At 38.1% G+C, this 27,632-nt stretch overlaps 1 protein-coding gene and 1 pseudogene across 4 annotated transcripts; both read left to right on the forward strand.

The window, feature by feature from the left end:
• Positions 1-23,559, forward strand: MASTL (microtubule associated serine/threonine kinase like). Of its 4 annotated transcripts, none has more exons than XM_018057021.1 (13): positions 1-279; positions 5,600-5,737; positions 7,570-7,709; positions 8,406-8,494; positions 10,260-10,366; positions 10,559-10,709; positions 12,442-12,614; positions 13,560-14,705; positions 15,744-15,885; positions 16,886-16,900; positions 19,212-19,325; positions 19,429-19,530; positions 22,392-23,559. In XM_018057021.1, exons 1-13 carry the CDS (start codon positions 94-96, stop codon positions 22,547-22,549), a joined length of 2,661 nt encoding a protein of 886 aa, XP_017912510.1. In that variant the 5' UTR covers positions 1-93; the 3' UTR covers positions 22,550-23,559. The 4 variants fall into 4 exon arrangements, with proteins under 4 accessions (XP_017912510.1, XP_017912511.1, XP_005687918.1 ...); XM_018057022.1 differs by having other exon boundaries at positions 15,747-15,885; XM_005687861.3 differs by lacking the exon at positions 16,886-16,900.
• Positions 2,592-3,276, forward strand: LOC106502731 (annotated as a pseudogene).

Below are 27,632 nucleotides of genomic sequence, written 5' to 3' on the forward strand. Positions count from 1 at the left end.
GGCGGAGCCTCACTTTGAACCTGGTTGGCGGGAGTTGCGGCTCCGGAAGGGGCCTTGGCCGGTGATAGAGCCTTGCATCCGGGGTGGACTGCGATGGAGCCCACCGTGGGCGGTGAGATGGAGAGTGGAGATGGCGCGGCAACAGGGGAGTGCGTGAATAGGATCCCGGTGCCAAGACCTCCCTCCATTGAGGAGTTCACCATAGTGAAGCCCATTAGCCGCGGCGCCTTTGGGAAGGTGTATCTGGGGCAGAAAGGCAACAGGTTGTATGCGGTGAAGGTAAGAGTCGAGGATTAAAGAAAGCTAAAGAGGCTGGTCCTTCGGTTCTCCTTCCCGCCCCCTGAACTGGGCAGGCTCCAGGGCCGCTGGAGCGGCTAGACTGGATGCCTGGCTCGCTGAAGCCTCCGGGCCCCGCGAGATGATTTCTTACTGGAGGTGACAGCGCGGGCAAGTCGCTGCTGCCTCTGCCCCGCCCTTCTGTTCCCACCGGGTAAACCTCAGACGATCTAGGACTTCTGAACCGTTTTTACTAATTTGGGCTTAAACCAGGATTAAGGTTGAAACTTTAAATTAGAAATAGTTATTTCCAAGTTATATTTTAACTACCAATTTGATGTAGATTCATTTCTATTTTTGTTGAGGCGTAATTGACACACCAATTTCAGATGTACAACTTAACGATTCAGTGTTTGTCTATGTGGTGAAATGATCATCATCATAAGTCTAGTTAACCATGATGAAACAGCTGCATATTTTTTTCTTGTGATGAGAACTTTATCTTAGCAGCATTCAAATATATAATGCAATATTGTTAACTATAGTAAGCATGCTATGATATAGATGAACTTTTGACCTGTATAACCAAAAGATATCATTAAACAAACCCCAGTTTACAAGCCTTTCATTATAAATCTGGAATGTAATTTTATTTAAAGACTAAGCTGAAATATTCCTAAATCACTCCTTTATCCTTACAGTAGCATGTGCTGTGCTTAGTCGCTCAGTCCTGTCCAACTCTTTGCAACCACATGGACTGTAGCCCTCCAGGCACCTCTGCCCTTGGGGATTCTCCAGGTAAGAATACTGGAGTGGGTTGCCATGCCCTCCTCCAGGGGATCTTTGCAACCCAGGGACGGAACCGGGGTCTCCTGCAATGCAGGTGGATTCTTTACCAGCTGAGCTACCCGAGAAGCCCAACAGTAGTATGTATCATTCCAAAGCATTCAAGAGCTCAGAGTATTCGAAGCTGTTCAGGCCACTGTTGATTCTCATCTACTCCTGTAGCTTCAAATTAGTCACATCTCAGGAATGAGTGATAGTAATAAAGGAGAAGCTAGTAGTGGTACTGATGTGGTTTCAACTTCCTATTGGACATTGCCACGTGAATACCTAGCAAGCACCTCAAAATTGTACTTGCCCAGCTTTGAACATGGTCCTCTCCACCTAACCACCTCCCGGATTTCTTCTCTCCCTGTAATAACACCACCATCATTCAGGCTAGGAACTTGAGTCTTTTTAACTTTCCTCTACTGCATCTGTATATCCTCTCTCTCAACTCTGCCTGTCAATTCTGTCTCATTCATTTTTAGTACCCTTTTCCTTCCATTCTCAAGTTTGCTCAAATACAGACTTGATTTTTTCTTCCTTTTTTTTCTTAAAGTACAACTTAGTTTTTAGTAAATCAAAGATTGAGTAACCATTAACACATTACAATTTTAGAAAATTTCCAGTACCTGAAAACTACCTCTCTTGGTTATCTGCAGTGTCTCCCCACTTAGCCACAAGTAACTTTCCATCTCTATTGGTTTGTCTTTCTGGACATTCCATAGTAATAGAATCATAGAATACATGGTCTTTTGCATCCAACTTACTTCACTTCCTTCACATGTTTTTGAGGTTCCTCAGGCCTTCATTGGGCTTCCCTGTGGCTCAGCTGGTGAAAAAAAAAAAAAAAATCCTCCTGCAATGTGGGAGACGTGGGTTTGATTCCTGGGTTGGGAAGATCCCCTGGAGAAGGGAAAGGCTACCCACTCCAGTATTCTGGCCTGGAGAATTCCATGGGCTGTATAGTCCATGGGGTCACAAACAGTCAGACAGAACTGAGCCAGCTTCACTTTCACTTTCTCTTTAGCTGCCCCCCCCTTCAAACTTTTCCTAACCTTTCAGACCCACCCTACTGAAATTAATTCTCCATCACTTCATATTCCAAAGATTTTTTGCTTTTCCTTCTGTTTACTAAGCAGTCATTATTAGCTGTTGAAATGAAAATGCCAGTATATTTTTTCATAAGTATTTATGAATATCCGCTTTGTGTAGGATATGGATACAGTGGTGAACAAAAACAAATATGCCCTCATGAAGCTTCCAGACTAGTGGAATGATAAGGAAATCATGTTTTAGACTGGCTTTGTCAATTTTCCTCATTTTTCTTATGGGAAGGCCCTACAGCTGGAATTTACAGTGTACTGATGATTTTATTAAATGCTTTAATGAATCTTTGGAAGAAATATGCCTTTTTTTCTTTGTAATCTTCCTGAGAATTGATCTCAGTGTTACTAACTATTCAGTTTAGTGCTCCAATTTTAACATAGATTATAATTTTGCTTCCCTACCAATTACCTTGAGACTTAAAAAGAGTAATTAGTTGTTTTCTGTAACACAGCATCTGACACTGAAGTGTCAGTAAACTCTAACCATTTTTAAGAATTTCTCCAGGAGATGCTGCACACCCAGGACCCAGAGAAGCTCAGAGGTGGTGAATAATAGCTCTTCAAGTCTGCAATAAAAAATGGCCTCCAATAAAACTACATTGCAAAAAAATGGGAAAGAAACAAATTGGAAAGAGTAAAAAAGTTGAAGAGGCGGAACCTGAAGAATTTGGACTGCTGTGTTGTGAATGGGAAGGTGGAGTATTTCCTGAAGTGGAAGGGTTTACAGATGCAGACAATACTTGGAAACCTGAGGAAAATTTAGATTGTCCAGAGTTAATTGAAGCAATTCTTAATTCTCAAAAAGCTGGTAAAGAAAAAGATGGAACAAAAAGAAAATCTTTGTCTGACAGTGAATCTGATGATAGCAAATCAAAGAAGAAAAGAGATGCTTCTGATAAACCAAGAGGTTTTGCCAGAGGTCTTGATCCAGAATGAATAATTGGTGCCACGAGCAGCAGTGAAGAATTAATGTTTCTCATGAAATGGAAAGATTCCGTTGAGGCTGACTTGGTGCTGGCAAAAGAGGCAAATGTGAAGTGTCCTCAAATTTTAATTGTAATTTTTATGAAGAGAGACTAATTTGGCATTCTTGTCCAGAAGATGAGACTCAATAATTGTTTGCATTGATTTTTATGTATATATATATATATATATATATATATATATATATATATATAATGTGGGTCTTGGTTTTTTGATTTATTAGTGTGAAGAAATAACTACATTCTAATGAAAATCAGGTTTGATATGTTTGTTTTGAAGTAGTATTGGGGAAGTTACATTGGGGTTTTTTTTTTTTTTTTTTGGTCTGTAGCACTAGCTGCTTTGAACAAATAAAAGCTTTCTATAGTTGCTTCCTTCAGCAGAAAAGAATTTGATACCATAGTATATTATTTCCTCAGCATTAGAGAACAGCTTTTCTAAATGTTGGGGGAGATCTCCATAGTCATTACTTAATCAAAATTTAGAATTTGCATTTCACTCATATATGCCTAAGGATCATTCTAAGTTTTTTGTATGTGTATACATAAAATACATATGTAAATTGTTTGGGAGCTTTTTTTGTTGTGCTGGTTTTTGTTTTGGTAAATAGATTTAAACAACAGCTTTTCATAACCATGGATAAGCCCATGTTTCTGGAATTCCATCATTTTGAGCAATATAAGAAATCCCTTCAACTTAAACTGAAAACTTAAGTGTTAACCTTTCAAATTAAATAGTTTTGTAATTAATTAGGTAAAATAAGCAATTTAAATTAGGTAATTTTTTAAAGCATCCTATCAGAATGTGTATCCACATCTGCATATAAATCTGCATATAAATACAGAAACCCTGGAAGGAAAATTCTTATCTCTGTCAACAACCTCCCCAACCAAATGAAAAAAGTAGAAAAATTCTGGTATGTTTTAAATAGCGAAGCAAAACTTAGTAAAGTGGACACTTGATGGTTCCTTTTGGTGAACCATTGTTTTACAAGAAAGTGAAGTCTCTTTGCTATATTTAGGAAAGGTTGTGATATATGGAATGTCTCAGATTTGTACATGGAAACCTAATCAAATAGTTTTCAACTACTGGCAATTTACGACACACAGGAATATGCCCTACAGAAATATGTCCATAGGGCATATGGGATCTTAGTTCCCTGACTAGGGATGGAACCCAGGTTCCCTGCAGTGGAAGGGCAGAATCGTAACCACTGGACTACCAGGGTTGTGTAAACACATGTCCTGTCCTATAGTGCTTCCTGCGTTTTAGCTGGTCCCGGTCTGTGAAGCGGACTCCCCGGTAGCTCAGTCATTAAAGAATCTGCCTGCAGTGCAGGAGACCTGGGTTGGATCTCTGAGTCAGGAAGATCCCCTGGAGAAGGAAATGGCAACCCAGTCCAGTATTCTTGCCTGGAGAATCTCATGGACGGGAACCCGGGGAGCTACAGTCCGTGGGGTCGCATGAGTCACGACTAAAGCGACTCAGCGACTCAGCACAGGAATAAATGAGTGAACAAACTTTTCTAATCTACACTTGACCTGCATGTTTTTTCAGACCTTACCCCAACCCATTCCTTACATGAAGGGCTCAATTTTCTCAGTATTTGGGGTTACTAGTTGAGCAGAAGCCAAGAAAAACAACTTTGTAGTGATCAGAATGTTATTCAACTGTATATTATTTACTTTATTGTAAATGCTGGTGAACAGTGCTCAATAGTTTTATATTCCTAAAAGAAAAAAAAAAAGAATTTTTCCAGGGGAAAAAAAGTATATTCTTTCTCTATTTCCATCCATCAAGGAACCAAAAAAAATTTTTTTAATGGATTGGCCAATTATTTCTCTTTGCCTACATTCCTGATTAAGTGAAAGTCTCTCAGTCGTGTCCGAGTCTTTGCGACCCCATGGTCTGTATAATCCATGAGATCTCCAACCCAGAATACTGGAGTCGGTAGCTAGTCCTTTCTCCAGAGGATCTTCCCAACCCGGGGATTAAACCCAGGTCTCCCGCATTGCGAGCGGATTCTTTACCAGCTGAGCTACAGTCCTGATTATCTGGAAGCATATTAGGAACATTGCTATCTTATGACTTGTAAGAACAGCAGAACAGAATTTATTTTCTACTTATTGGTAGGGTAGATGGGGAGCATTTGCTTACATCTTTTTCCTTCTCAAAAGGGATGTGATACTTGTACCACTTGATACCAAGATGAGAGGTTCTGTGTTAAAGAAAGTTTTATTTTCACTAGCTGTTTTCCTGGCAGAGTTTCCTGCTGGCCGTGTGAGGGCCAAACAACATGTCCATGCTTTCTCTCTGGTTGTTTTCACAATGGGAACTTGGAAACCTGAGACCACTCTGCGATAAAAAATAAAACCATGTGTCTGTTGTCACATTATGTCCTACAGGTTGTCAAAAAGGCAGACATGATCAACAAAAATATGACTCATCAAGTACAAGCTGAGAGGGACGCGCTGGCCCTAAGCAAAAGTCCTTTCATTGTCCATTTGTACTATTCCCTACAGTCAGCAAACAATGTCTACTTGGTGAGTAAATGACATGTTTTTCTTCATTCAGGAACCACTAAACCCAGTGATTTAAGAATTACTGTCTTTAGGTTCAGAGTACCTAGGTTTGAATTCCAGCTGTTGAACTTACTAGCTTTATGACCTTGGCCAAGTTACCTTACCGGTTCTATTTGTTAAGGTTCTTCAGGGGAAAAGAACAATAGGGTGTCTGTGTCTGTGTCTGTGTGTGTATGTAGAAAGAGGGATTTACTTTAGGGAATTGTCCTTCATGGTTGTGGCAGTGGCAAGTCCAAAATCTCTGGGGTAGGCTGACAGGCTATAGACCCAGCGAAGAGTTGATGTTGCAGCACAAGCCCAAAGGCAGTGAAGAGGCAGAATTCCCTCTTTGGAGGAGAAAGACACGACCCCTCAACCTTTTTTCTCTCCAGGCCTTCAGCTGATTGGATAAGGCTCTCCCACATGATGGAGGATAATCAGCTTTTATGCAGACTCTAATGGTTGAGATGTTTATCTCATGTAAAAAATACCTTAACAGCAACATTTAGATTGTTTGACCAAATATCTGGGTGCCGTGGCTTAGCCAATTTGATGCATAAAATGAACCATCACGCCTCAGTTTTCCCATCTGCAAGGTGGGGATAACAATAGTACCTACCTCAAAGGTTGTTATGAAATTCCAATAGGTTGACATAAACCTTGTAGAACAGTGTGTGGCACATAGTGCTAAAAATATTTCCTAAGTAAAGGATGCATAATAGAAATATTATATAAAGTTTGATGTATAATAAGGAAAAGATATTAGGAAGTAGTGGATTTGGGATCTATTTACTTAGCAAGTTGCTTGCTTTTCACTGAACATGGCAGCTTGCACTCTTTTAATTCTAATGAGGAATTTGGGTAGGGGACAGGAAGAGGTGAGGATGACAGGTATTTTGACTTCCAAGTTCCAGAGGTTCATGAGAAAATAATCAGATGTTGTGAAAGACCATTCTGTGCCCCACTCCCAGTCCCACCCCCTCTCCAGCAAATAAAAAGAAGAAAAATTACTCCAAATTAAAGGAGACTAAAGACATATGATAACTAAATCCCGTGCATGGTCCTGGCCTGGGAATGAGGGACCAGGAGAGAATATGGAATTATCAGAGAAATTTGAATACAGACTAAACAACAGGTAATAGCATTATTTTAGCATTAAATTCCATGCATTTTATTACACTATAGTTATAGACGATGTCCTTGATAAAGCATTTGTTAAAAGAATGTCCTTGTTAGTAGAAACATGATGAAGAATTCAGTGGTACACTCATAATTTGAAAAATAAAGAAAGAGAAAGCAAAAGAATTCTGTGGTGACATATCATGCCCTCTTCAACTTTATTCTCGAATTATTCAGCCAAAATTTTAAAGATTAATACCAGTTGCTAATGTTGCCTTATTTAAAGTATTTTATTTGAATAAAAATACATGCACATAATGTATTTATGTTAATGTCGTTAATATATTTATTAGGCAACATAATCATGTTAATGATTAGCATAAATAAGTATTATATATGTGTTGAGGAAGAAAGCAGATGTGGCAAAGTGCTAATGATGGGTGAAAATAGATGAAGAGTACATGAGAAATTATTCTGTTCTTCATACCTTTTTCGTAAGGCTGAACAGTTTAATTTAAATTTTAAAAAATGTATGGTAGCATGAACAAACCTGGTATTGATGTGTACTCAGTGACACCAAGAAAATGTCTGTTACAGAACCATGCTAAAATGTATAATCATTAATGCTCAAATAAGACATTTTTAAGTAGTCATATTGGTTTTATTTTACAGTTATTTCTGTTTCGTTTTGACAGGTAATGGAGTATCTCATTGGTGGAGATGTCAAGTCCCTTCTACATATCTATGGCTATTTTGATGAAGAGATGGCCGTGAAATATATATCTGAAGTTGCATTGGCTCTAGACTACCTTCATAGACATGGAATCATTCACAGGTAATGACTGACTTTTCTCCAAACTATTACTTAAGCACAAGTAATCAAATTATGTATTTACTGTTTGAGTCTTAGATATTTGCATAACCGCCAATATATGGGTTATCTTAAATTTAGTAGTAATTTGTGCGAATTTACAAATGCCATCAACTCTCTCGTCTTCCTGTGTGTGTGAATGTGTTGCTTTGTCCATGGATATCCCATTTTATTGTGGAGAATATTGGCTCTTTTTTCCGCTCTTTTAGCTGTACATCATGCAAAAGTACCATAGTTTATAATCCCAGCTGATTTACAGTGCTTTGCTGTGTTCAGAGAAAGGTTAAGTGACTCTTTTTGATTAAGGCTTAATCTCACACTCTCTTAATCTCACAGAAAGAGGTAAATATGATTTGACCTGGTTTGAGGTTTATTTTACCTAATGAAATGTATTTTAATAGAATATCTAGTGAATAATGTCAAAGATAATCTAGCATTAAATAGTTAACTCTTGTATATTCAGATATTCAGATTTTAGTTTGCTTTTTTTTGTTTGTTTGTTTGCTTTTGAGAGTTCTTTTCTGTACTTTCAAAGCCACCAATGAGAGACAATAAATAGGATTTGATTCTTCTTTAACTTTCTGGGTTTTTTTGCTGGAAATTTTAAAATCAACACTAGCTCTTTTTCAGTTATCTGCTCTTTGTCTTTTTTATGTGCAGGGATTTGAAGCCAGACAATATGCTTATTTCTAATGAAGGTCATATTAAACTAACAGATTTTGGCCTTTCCAAAGTTACTTTAAATAGAGGTAAGAAACATAGCAAGTAAGTACCTTTTTAAAAGTCCAACACATTTTAGACACTAATATTTCATTAGTTTATATTGTTTTCTGTTAGTTAAAAATGAATAAAATGGTTTTGGGGTGTGTACCCAGCAGAAGAGTTGCTGGATCATATAGACCAAATTCTATTTTTTAATTTTTTGAGAAACTTCCACTGTATTTTTCATAGTGGTTACACAGTTTTACATTTTACAGTTGACCAGCAGTGCACAAGAGTTCAATTTCTCCACATTCTTTCCAGTACTTCTTATTTTGTTTTTTAATAGTGGTCATCCTCACAGGTATAAGTTAATATTTCATTGTAGTTTGGATTTGCATTTTCCTATTGGTTACTTATGTTAAGTATCTTTTCATAAGCCTCTTGGCCATTTGTATATCTTCTTTAGAGAAATCCAAGACTTTTATCCACTATTTTAATTAGATTACTTGGGGTTTTTTTTGTTACTGAGTTGTATTTGTCTCTATATTCTGTATATGAACCCCTTATTAGATAAATAATTTACAGATATTTCTCCCATTCAGTAGGTTGTCTTTTCATTCTGTTGCTTGTTTCCTTCGATATTCTGAAGTTGTGAGGTTTGATATAGTCCCATTTGTCTATTTTTTCCTTTTTCCTGTACTTTCAAAGTCATAACCAAGAAATCATTGCTGTAGCATTTTTTAAATTTGTACAATATATTTTAAGAAGTTTATTGTAGTTCCTACAAGCTTCCCTTGTAGCTCAGTCAGTAAAGAATCTGCCTGCAGTGCAGGAGACCCGGGTTCAAACCCTGGGTCGGGAAGATCCCCTGGAGAAGGAAATGGCAAACCACTCCAGTATCCTTGCCTGGAAAATATCATGGACAGTGGAGCCTGGTGGGCTGCAGTCCATGGGCTCGCAAAGAGTCGGGCATGACTGAGCAACTAATACTTACTTACTTACAGTTTCATCAGTGTGAGGTATAAGTGAAATTTAAATTCAAACTTTCGACCTACATTTTAAAGTCTTACACCACATACAAAGCGCTACACTTCTCTTACTATTTTTGATATCTAAAGAAAATTGTACAATATTATGTGTGAGTGTTGAATCATTTTACAGTGTTACACATTGAAAGCTGATAAAAATCTGCATTAGTTTCTATCTTGCTTACATAGTAAATTAACATGAGTGTTCCATAATTTATATTAATTCCTAAATTGATTCTGCTGTTGTTGTTTAGTCACTCAGATTCTGTTATTGAAATTTATTTTGTATTCTTAGTACATTGATGCCTTTCTTAACTTTTTTTTTTTTTTAACCACCTCCTTTTCTAATGCTTTATTTACCAAGAATTATTTTGTTGGCAGTTAGGTAACACTCTTGTATTTCTCTCTCTTTTTTAAAAATTTACTGTTTATTTATTTTTACCTTTTGATCCCTTTTATCCATTTCTTCCAACCCTTAATCCCACCTCTGGCAACCACAAATCAATTCTCTGTATCTATGAGCTTGATTTTTCATTGTGTTTTTTTAAATTCTTTATATAGAGAAAGCATATGTTATTTGTCTTTCTCTTGTCTGGTTAGTTCTACATGTTAACTGTATGGCATGATGGTTTTCCTGGCTGTGTTTGTCTTGCGCAAGACAACTTTGTAGTTGATGTTAATAATGTGGAAAGTGGGGCAAAGTCCAGAGCAAATAATTGTTGACTTTAGTCAATGACAGTTGAAGTTTTTAAAGAATATCATATACTTTTTTTTCCATACATAGATATCAACATGATGGATATTCTTACAACACCATCTATGGCAAAACCTAGACAGGATTATTCGAGAACCCCAGGACAAGTATTATCTCTCATCAGCTCTTTGGGATTTGTAAGTACTCGATAAGAAAAAAACTCACATGATAGGCCCTAACATGATTGCCATTGACACGATTCAAATATTAAGCATGTTGCATTACTTCAGCAGTTCATCTGCCTAGATGGCATAACAGTCTATGCGTTTAGGTGGTGTTTTTGTGACAACAAATCGTAGCATCTGTTTTTGTCTTCCTCTTTTTCATAGCACACACCAGTTGCAGAAGAAAATCACAACTCTGCAAATGTTCTTTCGACTCACGTATCTGAAACATCACCACTTTCTCAAGGACTAACTTGCCCTATGTCCGTAGATCAAAAGGACATTACTCCTTATTCTAGCAAGCTACTAAAATCATGTGAGTATAAAAGAAAGGGTAGTATATTCCATTAAATGTGCCCTTAAGGAACAAAGTATTTTACAATTTTAAAATTCTGAGTATCAATAATTTTGAAATGCAGACATTCAGATAGCCTGTGGATTTCCTCTGTTTTGTCATGTAAGTGCCATTTCTTACAGGGGTTATTGCAGATCTTTGTTGTTGCTGTTGGCTGCACTGGGTCTTCATTGTTATGCGCAGGCTTTCTCTGGTTGCAGGGAGCTGGGGCTACTCTGTAGTTGAGGTGTGTGGGCTTTTCACTGCGGTGGCTTTTCTTGTTGCCAAGCACAGGCTCTAGAGCCTTCGCTTAGTTGCTCCACAGCTTGTGGGACCTTCCTGGACCAGGGATTGAACTGGTGTACCGTCCATTGCAAGGTGGATTCCTAACCACTGGACCACCAGGGAAGTCCCTGTTGCAGATCTTTACATCAACAAAATAAAATGTCAAGCTAATTTTTCAATTAGCTGCAACACTGTAATGATCATTGGGTGAATTTCACTGTATTAAGTCTATGGAAATCTTGGTGGTGGTGAAGTCGCTCAGTCGTGTCCGACTCTTTGGGACCCCATGGACTTCTCCATCCATGGGATTCTCCAGGCAAGAATACTGGAGTGGATTGCCATTTCCTTCTCCAGGGGATCTTCCCAACCCAGGGATCGAACCCGGGTCTCCCGCATTGGAGGCAGACGCTTTAACTTCTGAGCCACCAGGGAAGCCCAATTGGAGAAGATATAGTAATACTGTGTGCCTTTATAAAATGATTTCTAAAAGGTTCTGAAATTAAAGTCAAGATGATATAGCTTTAGTATTACACAATAAAAGACAAAAGTCAAAAGTAAAGGAAGCAAGTGGAAAATCTGTATAGCAGTTAACCTCACCCTCTAACTTATCAACAGTGGACAGTTTAGTTCTGTGCATGCGTATTTTCTTCATCTTAGAAATGTGAATAATGATCCTCTAAAGAGTAATTAGTGTTCGCTGTTTTCATAGATGCTACTTTGTTGTGAATTTGGTCCTCAATTCTGTATATATCTTGGATGGATAGATAGACCGAAAGGAAGAATTGCCTCCTTTTTACAAATGAGAACAAAAGAGTCTCACTTTAAGTTCAGGAGCAAAAAGTTTTAGCATCATTAGTTGTTTATCAGATACAGGAACTTGTATTATATAGATGGTGCTGCTTTCTGGCACTGGCTCACACTTAGCAAAGTCACTATTATTTCTTTTACCCAGTAGTATAAAGAAGTCCCTATGGATGTATATAATTCCACACTGGTAAGCATGTAAACCTCAACATTAAAATAAAGCACTGGTTTTAATTAAATACAAATTGAATTAAGTAAGAGTAGTCACATTCCAGCCTTTTAGCACATCCAGATTTAGCCCATCAGTATTGAACCTTCATCGAGTAAAGTTTCAAATTGGATAATGGATATTCAAAATGAATTTTCTCCTAATTATAAATTTGCTCCCTGTCCTGATTTCTACTTTATAAATATTGAGAGTTTTGTCTATTAACTTTCAGAACAGTATTTGTTTGTCAGAACAGCCTGAAGCCATCCTTGTAGATCAGATAATGTTTACATAGAAACAGTCCTGATACGAAATATTCACTTCCTGCTTAACCCAGTTGCCTGTAAAGATTCAGGATCCGCAGGGAAGTAGGAAAGACGTGGCATAAGTAAGCCTCGGTGTCTCTCTTCCCCACAGGTCCTGAAATGGTTGCCTCCCACCCCGGGATGCCCGTGAAGTGTCTAACTTCCCACCTCCTCCAGTCTAGGAAGAGGCTGGCAACATCCAGCACCAGCAGTCCGTCCCATACCTTCATATCCAGCATGGACTCCGAGTGCCACAGCAGTCCCAGATGGGAAAAGGATTGCCAGGTCAGAGGGCCACTCACCTTACCCAGAACCAACTGTGTGTAATGATAGAAACACTTGACACCTTTTCATACAAGTTCTGTAAGGGCATGAAACTGTTATGTGAACAGCAGTGAAGATACTCTCCATTTTCCTGTATATTCTGTCAAGTTCTTTTGCAGCATTTCATTTCTCATTCAAATGTGAAATTATTCTTGTTCACTATATGAGATTATAATTTTTTTAAATTTTTTTAAAAATTTATGTTTTGGTCATACTGTGAGGCATGTGGGGGGTCTTAGTTCACCAACCAGGGATCAAACTCATGATCCCTATATTGGAAGCATGGAGTCTTAACCACTGGTTCACAAGGAAGTCCTCCAGTTTTTAATTTTTGCAGTATATTAATGGTGAATGTTTGGCTTCTAGGCATCTAGATGGAATTCTTTTTTAAAATTCTCTGCCCTAACACAGACATTAGATTGTTGAGTTCTTTTAACCTTTGTCTTATTTTATAACTTATACTACCTCCTTCTATAACTGTTTACTGCCCGTTTATCATTTAATGGAATGGTAACTCTTCTGAATCAGAAATAACTTCTAGACCACAAGGGTGATACAGATGTGTCTTTAAAAGTATCTATTCTAAGGAGATTGCTTGCCAAGTGAATAGATACTAAAAGTCGTTTTACTTAATTTATGTATTCTATTCTGGGCTTTTAAAAGCTATTAAAGCTGAGAGGAACTAACAATATGATAACCTTTCCTATATAGGATGTGGATAAAATGTTAGATTAGAATTATATTAATAACCAAAGGAAAAAATCTTTCCACTTGAGAAACTAAATTGGGCTCTATTTGCTCCTTAGTCTCAGCAATATGATTTTCTTCATTACAGTGGCTAAGTCCTAATCACTAGGCCACCAAGGAAGTCCCCTGATTTTTTAATTGTTTTTTCCTCCCTCTTAGGAAAGTGACGATGCAGCAGGCTCTACAATGATGAGTTGGAATACAGTTGAAAAGCCTTTATGCACAAAATCTGTAGATGCCATGGAGACCAAAAGTTTGAATGAAAGGGATCTTGAGCTAGCTCTTTCTCCCATTCACAACAGCAGTGTCGTTCCTGCCACTGGAAACTCTTATGTTAACCTTGCTAAAAAATGTTCTTCAGGGGAAGTTTCTTGGGAAGCAAGAGAACTAGATGTAAATAATATCAACATGACTGCTGACACAAGCCAGTCTTGTTTCCATGAGTCAAATCAGTGGGCTGTGAATTCTGGTGGGATGACTGAAGAGCACCTTGGGAAAAGAAGTTGTAAAAGAATTTTCGAATTAGTTGACTCCAGTCCTCGTCAGGGAATTATACCAAATAAAAAAAGTTGCTTCGAGTATGAGTGTAGTAATGAAATGAGAGATTGTTACGCAACTCAAAGGACAGGCTTAACATTTGAAGTCCAGGACCTTAAGCGGTTGGTATACAGAGATCAGCAAAATGACTGTGTAAATAAGGAGAATGTGGGCAATTCTTTTACTGATAAACACCAAACCCCAGAAAAACCACCTGTCCCAATGATAGAAAAAAACCTTATGTGTGAGCTGGATGACGATTGTGACAAGAATAGTAAGAAGGACTACTTAAGTTCTAGTTTCCTGTGTTCTGATGGTGATAGAACTCCTAAAAGTATTCACATGGACTCTGATTCATCTTTTCCTGGAATCTCCATCATGGAAAGTCCATTAGGAGGGCAGTCTTTAGATCTAGATAAAAACATCAAAGAATCCTCTTTGGAAGAATCAAATATTGAAGACCTACTTCCTGTATCACCCAGCTGCCAAGAAAGTACCTTGCCAAAAGGTGTTGAGTGCCCTACCATCCAAGACAGCAACCAAAAAATGTTGGCTCCTTCTTCAGAGGTCTTAAAACCATTAACCTCTAAAAGAAATGCTGTGGCATTTCGGAGTTTTAACAGTCACATTAATGCTTCCAATAGCTCTGAACCTTCTAAGATGAGCGTCACTTCTTTAGATATGATGGATATTTCGTGTGCCTGTAGTGGGTCATATCCCACGGCTATCACCCCTACTCAGAAAGAAAGATCCTACATGCCATATCAGGTATGTTACCACTGGACACTCCATGTTGTATCAGGTATGTTATCACTTGCTAATGTGTGGTCCTTTAGATTTTAGAAAAATAAACTATGACACTGGACTATATAATATTAATCAAATGGTTTTGTTCTGCTTATTGGGAATCTGTGGCTCTGTGGAGGTTTTACAGAAAGGTGAAGCGGGTAGCAGTGTTTATCATTTTTAATTCCAGTGCCTCCTCCATTTGTATTGTCCTGCATACTTTCACATATTTACATTTTACGTGTTTACATATTGACAATCACATTTTCACTTGATCATGTAACTCTGAGATACAAAATTAAAATCCATCTACTTTACTGCCTTCTAAGGACATATTTAGATGATCTCTTTTCTTTGTAGAAGAGAGTTGAAAAATAAAATCTATTTTTTTTTTTCCCCAAACTGTTATCTTTTTAAACCCAAAGTTTCTGTTTTTTTCTTCCTTTGGAGAGACATCTTAATATAGAAAGTGTACACCTCGAACGTAGGGTTACAAGACTTGAGTTTTCTATTTAGAGCTTAGTGAGGGACTTAAAAATTCTTACCTTCAGAGCCTGTGTCTGCCACCTATCCTGGTCCAACAGAGTCCTTGTGAGACAACAAAATATCTTAAAAACATAAATGCCAGTTGGCACCAAAGGTTATTTGCATATAGTTCCATCCTATGCATTGTCCTAATAATTCAATCATTTTTCAGCTGTAGCCTCCCTCCAGGACACTTTGTAAGCTTGTATTGATCCATCCTATCAAGAAATTTTTCTCATGGATTTTTTTCATTGTTTCTTGCATATCCAGATCTTATTGAAATAACTGGTATTAGCTAAGCAATTGCATTGCATTATTATCATTAGGATTTTTTAAGTAAGACTTTTCATAATTAGTTCTGAGACCATTTCCAAAGCTGATCAAGGACTTGACTATTTTTCATGCCCAGCAGCCTAGCTTTTCTTTGGTGTAAGCATTTCTGTTCACTGTGAAAGGAATGAAGGTATTTATTGTGCCTTAAACTCTTGAAATTAGCAGACCCCAAATCAGGTCAAATCAGAAACTCCATACCGAACTCCAAAGAGTGTGAGAAGAGGGGCAGCCCCAGTGGATGACGGGCGAATCCTGGGAACACCAGACTACCTCGCACCCGAGCTGCTGTTAGCCAGGGCCCATGGTAAGGCGCACGCGTCTTGAATTTTTGAAGTATCTATCATTATAGTTTCTTTTGAGATAAATTGTGTTAAATTTCTTTAGAACTTAGAGTGCCTAAGGTAAAATAAGATGAGATCGTGCAGTACTCTTTTTCTCACATGCATGGTGTTTATTATAGTAAATAAAGACACACGGCCATTCATCCTCAGCCTGCTGGTTTAGTCTCAGTGACCCAGAGAAGCCCCACCTTCCACCCCCTCTACTGTCTTTGTTCTAAATGTCTTCCCAGGTCTATTCTTGTCTGGTTTCAGGAATACAAAATTAGTCCTGCACTTCCGTTCAGTCTGCAGATGCCTCTTCCTGTTCAGAGCCTGCACTCACTATATCCTCACCAGAGGGGTCCAGCCAGAGAGGAACCATCCCTCAAAAAGCAACACAGAAATAAAAGTTCCTCTGGGCACTTAACTAGTTTTGGGGCATTTTCCCTTTTGCTAAGTCACAGCTTTCCTAGCTCATTTCCTATATTACCATTTATACATTTTCTCAAATCAATATAGTATGAATGGAAACCTCAGATGGCAAGGTTTACTTGATAAAATCTTGCCACTCTTTTAGTGGGACATCTATTTATCATAGCTAGCTAGTGAAATGTTCTAAAATTTTTATTTCCCATAAAAGTAACTTGACACATAGTTTTTAAAATAGAGAGCAATTTATCATTTTAAAGACAACAATAACAATTCCCTGCTCTCTAACTACTAAGGGGACTTAGGGACCCCAGCCTGAGTTTCCATAGCTGCTTATTTTAATACATATGTCTGTTTCAGCTCTCTTATATTTGTAGTAAAATTACCTGCATTATTGCTCCCAGAGTAGGCTGTTTTCTACTTGGGAAAAGCTCTCTTCTTCATCTTTTATCACTTGTATCAGGCACACTGCCTGGCTTCTAGTTCAATAAATGACATAAGAATGAACTTACAACTTTCAAACAATGTACCTAATTCCTGTTTTCTTACATGCAGGATTTCTGACTTCAGGTGAGTGAATTTCTCCATAAAGGAACGTGGCAAAGCACATTTATCTGAACAGTCAAAGTCTAACTAGATCACACTGCATGAAAAATTTTTCTTAATTTCGGCTCACTTATGAAATACAAAATGAGCTTCCCAGGTGGCGCTAGTGGTAATGAACCCGGCTGCCAATGCAGGAGATGTAAGAGATCCCCGGGTTCAAACCCTGGGTCGCGAAGATCCTCTGGAGAGGGCACGACAACCCACTCCAGTATACTTGCCTAGAGAATCCCGTGGACAGAGAATTCTGGTGGCCTACAATCCATGGGGTCACAAAGAGTCAGACATGACTGAAGCAACTTAGCATGTACACAAAATACAAAAATGAACTGTCTTCTGAGCAAGAAGACATCCAGAGAGATTGCTCTTCTCTGTGAAAACAAGTGTGAGCATGTGGAATTCTTTTTATTACAACTGAAGAAATAGGCTTGATAAAAATATTAAAGTTAATAGCTACAAAAGGGCTTGAATTTTCTAAGCCTTCCATTCCATTATTATTGGAAAATAGAGAGGAATTAACAGTATTAACATACAAATTACAGACATGGATTTTAAACTAGAAAGCCAGTTGTGTAAAACAACTCTGTTCTAGCTATTTATAATTGATAATATGATTTATCACAATACGTGATCTTTTTAGACTCTGACTCACATGTATGGGTATGTATGACATATCCATGGAGAAGTCATGTATGTTTCTGACATGAGTACATTTTGGCTGAGCTGGGAAAAGGGTCCTAATTTCTAACCTAAGTAAAATAAAATGCAGGGTTTTTCCTGATTTCCTCCTACTTTCCTGTATTTGGTTATCTGATCTGTTGAAATAATTCTTTCTCAGTGCTGCTTGAAAGGCCTACTAATGGAGGTGGTTTGTATGTTTTTATAGTGATTACAATAGAGGTAGAAGCCTGTAGACTGTACCTTGTGTTTCATAGGAAAAATGGGATCATGTGGCTTGCAAATAGAAAGGTATTCCAAATGCATGCGATTATTTTTTCTAATGGCAGATTCCACAATGCTTTCCTATTGTTTTTTGTTTTGGAGGCTTTTTTGTTTGTTTTTCTACTTGTTTTAAAATGAAATGGTATTTGCTTAACCGCAGTAGTGAATTTTGTGAAACTGACTTTAAAGAGTTAATTTTCAGACAAATTTAGTTCTAGACTATAATCTCAACTCTAAGTTTATATTGAAGTTAATCATTTTTGGACTGAAATAAACTTTTGCTTAGGAAACATTTTGTTCGTTCGTAGACATAACTAAGCAAAAGTATAAACCAGATTATAAGGTCTTGTTTAAAATAAACATCTAAAAAAAAATCTTTGTAGGGAATGCCCTGGTGGGCTAGTGGTTAGGACTTGGTGCTTTCACTGACAAAGCCTGGGTTCAGTCTCTGATTGGGGAACTAAGATCCCACAAGCCTCATGACATAGCCCAAAAGATAAAAATAAAAAAAATCTTTGTATAGAAATGATGCTTTGATTGAAGGTTTTATTTAGAAATCAGTTTTACCTACTTATTAAGACTTATCATCTAATTCTCTCCTCAAGCTATAGTCTAAATGTTTTTTTTGTTGTTGTTAAACTAATTTGTCCCCCTCGGTCCTTAAAAAGAGTAAAGCAACATTAAAACACCCTGTAAGTAAGGCTTCCCTAGTCACCAGGTTATTCTCCAGTTAGCATTAATATTACTACCTCATCTCATTCCTTTGTAAAACAAGTAGATACAGAATCATCCGAATGTTATTTCCTGGTCTGAAACTGAGGAGTACTCTAATTTTAAAGAATACCTTTTAGATTAAATGCATTTCTTCGTTGTGTTTTAGGATTTAGCACAAATAAGTCTCCAGAATATTGGAAGTAATTAATAAATGGCAAAAGATAACTTTTAACTTTTTTAATAGCCACGTTAGTTGTTAATCTAAACTTCTATATTCAGGACTTCCCTGGAGGTCCAGGGGTTAAGACTCTGCACTTCCAAATGCAGGGGGTACAGGTTCAATCCCTGGCTGGGGAACTAGGATACTGCGTGCCACATGGTATGGCAAAAAAAATTTTTTAATAAATAAAAATAACAAAACTGCTATTTTCCAAGAAAAGAATTACCACACTGCCTAAAGGAAGGTAATTTGGGGTTTTATACCTTAAAGAGCCAGAGGGAAACCTTAGGAAGTAAGTCTTTGGGCCTTCATTGTACCCAGATAAAAACATATTAATGTTTTAGTTGATCAAACATTTGTAGAAAATGCTTGCAAGTTCAGCTGCTTCCTCTTAAATTCCAGGTCCTGCAGTAGACTGGTGGGCCCTTGGAGTTTGCTTGTTTGAGTTCCTAACAGGAATTCCCCCTTTCAATGATGAAACACCACAGCAAGTATTCCAGAATATTCTGAAAAGAGGTGATTCTTTTTCTTCTATCTATGAAGATAGATTCATTTATCTCATTTATCCCTGTGTATTCTTCCTTTGACCAATGATGAACATGTTAATTTGTATTTGTAGATATCCCTTGGCCTGAAGGTGAAGAAAAGTTATCTGATAATGCTCAAAGTGCTGTGGACATACTTTTAACTATTGACGATACAAAGAGAGCAGGAATGAAAGGTAAGGTTTGGATTTGCTTCAGGGATGAATGTTAATAACATCAGGTTCTAATATAATACTACTGATAATCTGACAGCTGAACTCAGTTGATTTTAAACTTTCAGTTTATTTTTGCCCTCTCAGTATTCATTGATACATTTGTCCTTATTCAGAACGTTAAAATTCAGTGCAATCAGGTTGCAGTCTTGAATTTTATTACTCTCAAGCAGGTTCTCAAAACAATCTCATCTTGTCAATGTCTAGAGCCTGATAAAGTTAACCATCAACCAATATAGGAAACCAATATAGGAAGTTTTGACTAAAACTATGATTTCTTACTGCTTCATTTCTGACATCATTATTGATTGACAAGTATTCTTATGTACTCTGGCTCCTTGTTGTATTATCTTCACAGCTAAGATGCCTCAAAGAAGGCAACATGGGCTCATTGTGACCCATTCAAAGGTTTTTTCCCAGTGCTGGAAACTCGAATTAACTTTAAACTCCAGTTTTGAAACTCCAGTAAATCTCATTAGCAGTTGCCTTAAAATTCTTTTTGTCACAAGGTATAGATAGAGACAGTTAAGCACTTATGTCTCAAAATACACTTCCATGTGAAGTACGATATATTAGGACAATGGACTTTTAGTAGTATGTCATTTGTATCAGCTTCTAGTTTTCCCTCTAATCAGATCAGCAAACCCTACAGAGTGACTTCTAGGTGTCAGTGTTGTTATTTGAGGCACTGGAGGTAACCTAGGGATGAACCAGACTGAAACTCCTGTGCTTAAGTTCTAGAACTACATTCTAGTGAAAAGACAAGAAGTAGACAAATACAATCATAATGCCATCCAGTGGTAACTACACAAAGAGAGAAAGCAGAGAGGGTACAAAGTGAAGGCAAGAGATTTATTTTTTAGACTGGATGGTCATGAAGATTTCTGACAAGTGGAATTTGAGCAAAAACCAGTGTAAAGTGAGGATGCAGACATTTGAAAATTGAGCTCTGAAAATTGCTTTAAGGGACTTCCCTGGTGATCCAGCGGTTAAGCCTCCAAGCTTCCACTACAGGGGCCACGGGTTCAGTCCCTGGTTGGGGAACTAAGATCCTGCATGCCACTCAGTGTGACCAAAAAAATAGTAATAATGAAAATTAAGAATTGCTTTAGAGCAACAGTTCTCCTCTGGAATGAGTTTGCTCCCCAGAGGACATTTGGTGTTGTCTGGAGATATTTCTGGGTTATCACAGCAGTTGGGGTCATCTAGCAGGTAGAGGCCACGGGTTCACTCAGCATTCTACAATGCTCAAGGCAGTCCCTACAACAGAAAGTTATCTGGTCCCAAGTGTCATTCATAATAAGGTTATGAAACCGTTGTTTAGGAAATGGCTGCGCTGCACTGTATTTGCTTAGCACATTCTTACCAGACCTCAGATACTGTTCATTTGTTCCATGAATAGTTTACCTAGTGAAGCAGATAGGGTTATTCTTCAGTTTAGTTAATCTTAACCTAGATTAGAATTCCTTTGCAGATGCAGCATAAATACAGAGATACAGTGAGAGAATCATGAAACATCCTATCACATCCAATACTACAAGTAACTCTAAAGTAACCAATGCTCAGTTATTTATTTTAAACAGTTGAGACAAGTTCCCTAAATGTGAATTACTGTTGCTATTTTATCCTTTTTCTTACCAGTCTTTTAGTTTATGGTAAATCCAACATATACACATACTGTCTTTCCAACCCACTAGCCCCAGCAATGGCAACCCACTCCAGTGTTCTTGCCTGGAGAATCCCAGGGACGGGAGAGCCTGGTGGGCTGCCGTCTATGGGGTCACACAGAGTTGGACACGACTGAAGTGACTTAGCAGCGGCAGCAGCCCCAGCACAGACACATGATTCCCTACTGTCTGCACAGTCATCTTCTGATATATTCCTTAAATTTGATTGCTTTTTTGGTTTGCATACCGCCTTAATTGACACTTCTTTTTTTTTTTTTTTTGCCATCTTTACTGTTGCCTGATGAAGTGAATAGTTGAGGAGAGGGGAGTTATATCTACCAACTGAATACCTGTGTGACCAAAAAAGCAAATTCTTATTTTAGTCAACAGAAGAAAAATGTAGTGAAGATGTGATTTTGTAAGTGGAAGCCATAGACTCGGATGTGGCCATGCTGCTGGGTGGCCAGTGTGTTGTAGAGATGCAAGTTGGCGAAATCAAAGAACCGGAAAGAGAAAGAATGTGTCGGTAGTGTCATCGATGTGTATGCTGAAAGTAGCAGGAAGGATAAGGATGGAGCACAGGGAAGACAGCGTGGGAGTGGAGGACGAGCTTCCTGCTGAAGTTATGTAGACGGGCGATGCTGAGCTCCAAGCAATCAGCAAGGCCTTGAAATAAGAAGTGGGGCATTGATCACTTAAGATCAGTGATGGGGGAACAGGAAGTAGCCCAGGCTCCCTTATCTGATGAAGTCTGGGATTCTTCCAGCAGGTACAGGCAGTGAGAAAGATAGGTTCCTGTTAAGGCCAGTCATCATTCACTCTTCGGACCAATTCAGACAAGGCACCTGCCGTATGCCAGGCGATACACAGAATAAAATAGCATGTGCTGTTGGGAAGTGTGTGGTTGAAGAGAGCGATGTTTTTAAAATGTCTGTGAAACAGGCATAGTTAACCAATATTACTATGGTTTACTATACTAATAGCAAGGTCCACGTGAGACAGTCTCTCCTTGATGCCTGTAAAATATTGAGTCAGCCAAGAAGTTCATTTGGGTTTTTCATACCATCTGATGGGAAACCCAAATGAACTTTTTGGCCAACCCAATAGTACTTTGGTAATGGTGTCATAATATTGTTTTGTTTGCTATTTTTTCCCAAGAGCTGAAACATCATCCTCTCTTCAGTGGTGTGGACTGGGAAAATCTACAGCATCAAAAAATGCCTTTCATACCCCAACCAGATGACGAAACAGATACATCTTATTTTGAAGCCAGGAATAATGCTCAGCACCTGACTGTATCTGGATTTAGCCTTTAGCTTTAATCTATCAAATTTTTCCCTTTAATCTAACCTTGCCTTATAGCATGAGCTAGCGTAATTCCATACACCTTAGTACTAGATTGATCTAAGCAGGAAAGATTATTTAACCTGGATCAGTGAGCTTTTCATTGTGTTACAGCTTCCACGGCATTAAAAAGGCTATCAGGAATGTAATCAGTAATTTATCTTAGTCCCAGAGTTGTAAATAGATCTTCAAAGCTTTTTTCATCTTATTTATTTTGTTATTGCACTTTATAAAAATTAATGCTTCAGTAAAACTATTAGAAACATGACCTCTTTAGAGAAAGAGTAAGCCTCAAGGTTGATTTTCTTTCTCATCTATTCATGTCGGTCTACCATTCATTTGGTGTTAATACAACAAAACATTACAATATGGTTATATTTTATTGTAATTTATCTGTACTTGATTGCCTGCAAAAGCTGTAGACTTGAGGGCAGTCATGTAAAGCTATCATTGTGACCTCAAAAATGCAGCTAGAAAATTCCTTCACTCAGTACTAGAACTCCTTTTGGAAATGGGAAATAAAAGGGTTAGGGTTTTGCCTCACTTTGCTATGAATAAATGCAGTTTTGTTGCACTGGCTGCTTCTGGTGCTTTCTCTGCAACACAGATTACTTTAAAATAGTAGTAGAAAGCTTAGGTGAGATATACTGTAGCAATTTTAACAGCTTGTTCAATTTTAACAAAAAACATGATGGTTTACATTCTAAAATAATTCGTTTAAAACATATGCAGCACTACCAGCATAGCCTGATTCTTTTTTTAAAAAATAACTTACTTTTGCTTAATAAATAGAATTGTAACATACTTTGATACATTCTCTGTCAACGTCACTCTTTTCAATATAGATACACTAAGATTCAGCTTCACAAGTCATATCTTAAATTCATTGAGGTTTTCTGCATACTTACCCACCAAGAGAAAAATTCAAATTTAAATGCATGTGTAAATTTTCTGTTAATATATTAAATACTGTTGCTCATTTTGCAAAATGGCTTGAGTGTTTTTACTTTCTATCAGCATCCTGTTATTAATGTAGTTGACAAAGATTAAAACTGTTTAGAACTGTTGCAGCGAAAGAGACACTATAATAATCGATGCCATGTAATTCAATCCATGATTTAATGGTTTTACTGAGCTTGTTCTAGCAATGACTACTCAGGTTTAATCCGCCTAATTGTCACCTTTTCTAACAATAATATGTTCAAAATACAGTTGTTAAAACTTTGTTTAATGTAAATTACATCTTTCCCTTAAATTAGGTAAAAGCTAAGATTATCCTCCCATGGAATTTTCAAGTAGTAGAAAAAATAGTGGTTTTGGAATCAAGCACAAATGGTTTAAACCACTGCTCTGTCATGGTAAAAAGCTGTAGGTGCGTTAAACTCTGATCATCTGCCTGTGTTGTGTAGAAAGGAAAGGAGCTTCCCAGGACACCAGTCTTCCCAGGAACTTGAAACATTACTGAAAGATCAGGGGAGATGTGCAGTGAACCTAATTCCAATGCAGAAGTGCCCGTAAGTTGAAAAGTTAAGGAAAGTTTGCCATTACAGCCCTCGCAGATGCAGCAATGGCCACCTGGAATTCTGCATCCTGTAATGGGTGTCTGCTGGGACCAAGTTATTTACTATCTAAACTTAAACCTCTGGGGATTCCCAGTGGCTCAGCAGTAAAGGACCTGTCTGCCAATGCAAGGGATGTAGGAGACACAGTTTGATCCCTGAGCGGGGAAGATCCCCTAGAGAAGGGCATGGCAACCCACTCCAGTATTCTTGCCTGGAGAATCCCATGGACAGAGGATCCTGGTGGGCTACAGTCCATGGGGTCGCAGAGAGTCAGACATGATTGAAGTGACTTAGCACGCATGCAGACCTTTAAGACACCTGTCAAGATGTTCTGGGTTCAGATACTCATTAAGCAAAAACTTGAAACAACAAGAATGAAAAACAAAAATGGAAGTGTTTTGACAACTGTGTGGATGTGTGTGTCTTTAAAGAACACAGACTGCTCTGCCAGTAGAAATCTATGTGTCCATTACTATGTATAATTTTCATTAATTAAGAATAATTTTCTCCCCACTTCCACTAATTATTAAATACAGAAAATGCATTTACTTTGGTGTACCTTTGTCAGAATCAAATAACACGAAGTACATAAATACCAAGTACAGACTCAAATAACACGTTAAGTACATTAAATGGTGTTTAATAAATGATCACTATGGCCCTAAGAACCCTACTACTCAGAATATTTGTCTTAATTTGGGGTTTGGGAAATAGTCGCTGTATAAAACTCTGCTATTATTCTCCACAACATCTTGAAGACCGTTTTCAAGTCTGATCACTCTTATTTGTCAGTTTGTCTTATTTTTAACCAGTTAAAAACAGACTCAGAGTCCAAAAAACTGCAAATATTTACCGTTTCCACCTGGCCTCCTTTCAGTTAATACCATGCCAGCCGTGTGTGGGTCATTCTTCTAACTGTGGAAAGTGGATGGGTCAGGGCAACGTTTAAAGGAGGGAGACTGAACAGAAGGCTACTGGACCAGCCCATCTGGATTCAAGACAATTTTCGTGGTAGAATCAATAGGACTTACTGATGGCTGGGATGAGAAGGGTGAAAGGATAGGAGTTCTGAGCTTGTTTATTACACAGCAGCATTGTAGCTGATAACTTTCTGGTATATACCAAGTTATATAACACAGTGACATTTTAGACAAAGGAAAAAGCATACTGCAAGCATCCAAAGAGAAAGAAAAAAGACTGGTAAGAGATAATAGAAGATACATATATTGGTTTCTGCCTCTTATTCCCAGCACAGAGTTCCTAAAATCTTTTAATCTCCAAAGTGATAAGAGCACCAGGAGCATTTTTTTGTTGTTCTCATATTTGATCTTTGGCCCTGATGCGTCACCCAGGGCTCCTAGATCCCTTGGGATTTCCTGGGTGATAGCAGTGCCTTTTGTTCTAATGAGGTGACTCTGGGTGGGCTTCTGGATGGGGGGAGCGGAGGGTGGGGGGAGGGTGGTCACCAGAAAGACCCAGCCATGATTAGAAGCTTGGAATTTTCTGGGACTTCCTTGGAGGTCCAGTGGTTAAGACCCCAAGCTTCCACTGCAGGGGGCAAGGTTTTGATCCTTGGTGGGGAACTAAGATCCTGCACTCAGAGCACCTCTCTGAACCCTGTACTTGGGGGATTCTGATAGAGGCTTAGTCACACAGGCAATATCTCCTTTATCTCTAGAGAATGTAATTTTCTGCCCCACCCTGCATTCTCATTTATGAACACAAGGAGGCACTGGGAGAATGGTGCCCCTAGAGAGGGATGGAAGCTCCACACCGCTTCCTGCATCCCTTCCATCTACACTCATCTTTTACATCCTTCAGAAACAAAGTGATAAACAGTAAACTATTTACACATGAGCTGTGACTGCAAAGGGAGGGGAAAAAATGAAATCCTCCATTTTCAGTAGGTGGAAGTAAACAGATAATTCCCAAAACAGAAGTATCAAAAAGTAGCAGTTCACACATCTAGAACCTTGGAGCTAAATTCCAAACAGCCAGAAGTGCTGAAAGTAGTTGCCTCCAAAGCAGAAATCTATGATACTTTTTAAGGGAAGGAATGATAATGAAACAACTAGCTCTTGTTAAAAAGGAAAAAAAGATTCGGTGCATTTGCACCAACTTTACCAGTGTCTCGCTACAAAAGGGATTTGGATTTTTACGTAATATAGTGAAATAATAACCCAATTATTGGTGTAATATACTGATATATAAGATCTTATGGAAAAACTCAAATGAACTTTTTGGCCAACCCAGTATTACTATCATCATGGTAGCTATCAGCTTAAAAGCATTTACTATATCCTGAACTATATCTTATCTATGTACTTTATACATACATTAATCCTATGAGATATTTTCATCCACACTGTAAGCTAAGGAAGCTGAAACACAAGGTAAGGGACTTTCCATGACTGCACAGAATTTGAACCCAGACAGTCTGGCTTCAGGGACTGCGCTCAGTCCTGACCATCGCAAGTCATCTACACTAGTCAGGACTCTGGCTCCAAGTATCAGAAACCTAGCTTAAACTGTCTTAAGTAAGAAGGCAAATATATTAACCCATGTAAACAAAACTGTGTAAACCCTATGTGTAAACATAGGGATAGGGTTTTCAGAGTTAACTGGATTAAAGGACTTGAACTCACTATTTTCTGACTCTTGTCTAAGTTCCTAGGTCTACATGTTAGCTTATTTAAGCCTTATTTAAATAAGGCTTATTTAGATGTTGGTTATTTAAGGCTCCTCCAAATGGCAAGATATACATCCTCAGGATCTCTCAGTTATAACCTTAGAGGCTGTAATTTAAAGAGAAAGAGAATGCAACAATGAGACAACCACTACACGCCTATCAGAATGGCTAAAATCCAAAACACCAACTCCCAATGCTGGCAAAGATGTGGAGCAACAGGAACTCCCACTCACTAATGATGGAAAGGCAAAATAGTGCAGCCACTTTGAAAGACACTGAAGTGAAAGTCACTCAGTCATCTTGCGACCCCATGGACTGTAGCCCGCCAGGCTCCTCTGTTCATGGAATTTTCCAGGCAAGAATACTGGAGTGGGTTGCCGTTTCCTACTCCATTTGGAAGACAGTTTGACAGTTTCTTGCAAAATTAAGGATAACTTTACCATGCAATCCAGCATACTCTTTAGTATTTACCCAAGTGAGCTGAAAACTTACGAGCACACAAAAACCTACTCAGAGATGTTGACAGCAGCTTTATTCATGATTACTAAAATTAGGTTAGCAACCAAGATGTCCTTTAGTACAGGACTAAATAAATTGGTACATCCAGACAACAGAATATTAATCAGTGCTTAAAAGAGATGAATTACCTAAATCAGAAGGCAACAAACTACAGCCATGGGACAAATAGGGCCCCCTACTTGTTTTGTAAATAAAATTTTATTGAAACACGGCCATAAAAACAAAAATGAGCTATGAAGCTATATTACATGGAGGAAATGTAGACTACAAAGTGAAAGAAGCCAG

The sequence above is a fragment of the Capra hircus genome, chromosome 13, assembly GCF_001704415.2.
Source record: "Capra hircus breed San Clemente chromosome 13, ASM170441v1, whole genome shotgun sequence".
Taxonomy (NCBI): Eukaryota; Metazoa; Chordata; class Mammalia; order Artiodactyla; family Bovidae; genus Capra; species Capra hircus.

Coding starts and splice junctions, on each gene's coding strand:
- MASTL (XM_018057021.1), top strand. CDS start 94: ATGGAGCCCACCGTGGGCGGTGAGATGGAGAGTGGAGATGGCGCGGCA. Junction 5,738..7,569: donor CAGCAAACAATGTCTACTTG/GTGAGTAAATGA, acceptor TCGTTTTGACAG/GTAATGGAGTATCTCATTGG. Junction 19,531..22,391: donor AAAGAGAGCAGGAATGAAAG/GTAAGGTTTGGA, acceptor TTTTTTCCCAAG/AGCTGAAACATCATCCTCTC.